Source organism: Plasmodium cynomolgi, assembly GCF_000321355.1.
Source record: "Plasmodium cynomolgi strain B DNA, scaffold: 0462, whole genome shotgun sequence".
Lineage (NCBI taxonomy): Eukaryota > Apicomplexa > Aconoidasida > Haemosporida > Plasmodiidae > Plasmodium > Plasmodium cynomolgi.
In genome coordinates, this window is record NW_004192908.1 from 1 (window position 1) to 2098 (window position 2098).

Here is a 2098-nt window from a genome sequence, read left to right on the forward strand (position 1 = left end):
CAATTATGTATTGTAAAAAAATACTAATTTAAAATGTTTATATTGTATTGTTTCTTTACATTATATTGAAATATTTATATGTGTACAAGAATGAAATGATTCATCACATTTTTTCTATCCAAATTAAAAATATATACTATAAATGGTCACCCAGATAAATGATGAAGTATGAGCACAAAGACTGTATCGCACAACAATAGTTTCAATTTTTTAAATTCTTATTCTTTTTTATTAACAATAACATTATGGTTTAACCTTGTATAAAGTATGCTGAAAAAAATTAATAAGGATTATTTATTTCCATGTTAAAATTAATGAAAGAAAAAAACCTTACTATATATTATTATATCATGTTGAGTTATTTTTACATTCATAATCATAAAATATAATTTATCATTTTTTGCATTTGTCTAACACTAATAAGATGCATGGTAGCAATGAAGATGTAAGTATACATTCTTATTTTAGTTAAATTATTTCTAGAAATATTATTATTAAATTATTTATCTCTAATTGAATATATTGAATCCTTTCGAAAAATAGTGTTTGTTGTAGCTATCTATATTTTCAACTCTAATGATTTATAGTACGATTCTTTTGAGCAATATAGGCATAATCATGATGTATATGTGAATGTTGAAAATTTTTTGGCAAATGAACTTGATTCATTTCCGAATGATATTCTAGGAGAGGAAACAGAAAATAAGTCTGATATTTCTAAAGATTGCTTGAGACTAAAAAAATACTTAATAAAATTCCAAAATGAGGATGGTTGTAAAAAGGAAAATTGTTGTCAATACATAAACTACTTGTTAAATAAAGCAGTACGCACGTATTATAAATCAAATAAATCTATTTTTGATATTTATATTAAATATATGAACCATGAGAGTAATAGCATGATAAAGAATTCATGGTTACCGGAAATAAATTACATGGAAATAGATAAATATAATAAAATTGATAAATTATATAGTGTATACAAAAATTGTATGTTTAAGAACTCTAAAATGCATGATAGTATATCATGTCATTATGCTAAATTATGCGCTAACTCATATAATAATATAATGTACCTTAATGTAAAATTAGATGACACTAAATTTTGTAAAAAATTAAAAGAACTTAAGGTTTTTCTTGAAGAGAATGAACCACCCCTAACAAGTTACTGCGATTTGAAACATTCGGTTTCACTTTTTTACCCTTATGTTTGCAACGATCTACTACAGAAATCAGAAAAAATAAAGGAAAATATGGTAACCACGAATATGGGAATAGAATTACAAGGAACACTAGTAGTACCATCAGTAGAACAAAGACAAAGAATACCTGAAGTAGGATCACCTGCAGTACCAGAAGGAGGAATGGATACAGAAGAAACTGTCACCCCAGTAGGAACGATTATAGGCACTTCTTTAGGATTTGTTTTACCTTTAATATTCATATATAGGGTAAGAAAAACTTAATAAAAAAAATAACATCATTCTGTATGAATATTTATTTTACGTAAGATGAGAAGTTATAAAAAATAAAGAATTATATTTTCAAATATAATTATTCATTCAATTGTTAGTTTACGCCCTTGGGAAACTGGGTAAATAAAAAAATACTAGGAAGAGATAAATTAATGGACAATAAGAATAAGAATGAAAGAGAATTTCTATTAAACAGTGCACAAGCTGGAGATCAAAATTCAGGCGATATGATATATCGCATAAAATATAATTCTGTATTAAATGAGTAAATCAACCTTAACTCCCTGTATCTATTTACATTCAGAAGTACTATCTTATTTTGTAAACGTCATGTAAACTGTAACACCATTACTAAATAATATAAAAAAAATCTTTCGATAAATTATTTAGTAATAAAAATATAAAAGAAGAAACAATTTATAAAATTCTAAGAAATAAGGAAATTCTTGTAATATTTTTAAATCATTTTAACATTATACATATAAATATTGTTAAAGCAGTTAAAAAAATACATGATACTATAAACTAAGGCCCCGTGAAATGGATTCTACTTTAATAATAAATATGTAATAATGATTTAAATGAACGATTTATATGTCATTCACACGATTAATTATATTTAA

The 2098-nt window shown here is 24.3% G+C and overlaps 1 protein-coding gene across 1 annotated transcript; it reads left to right on the forward strand.

The window, feature by feature from the left end:
* Positions 1–587: 587 nt before the first annotated feature.
* Positions 588–1391, forward strand: PCYB_004230 (hypothetical protein; the record flags this gene model as incomplete). Its single annotated transcript, XM_004227844.1, has 1 exon — positions 588–1391. A coding segment is annotated over one exon (804 nt), but the record flags the coding sequence as incomplete, so codon positions are not given.
* Positions 1392–2098: the final 707 nt, after the last annotated feature.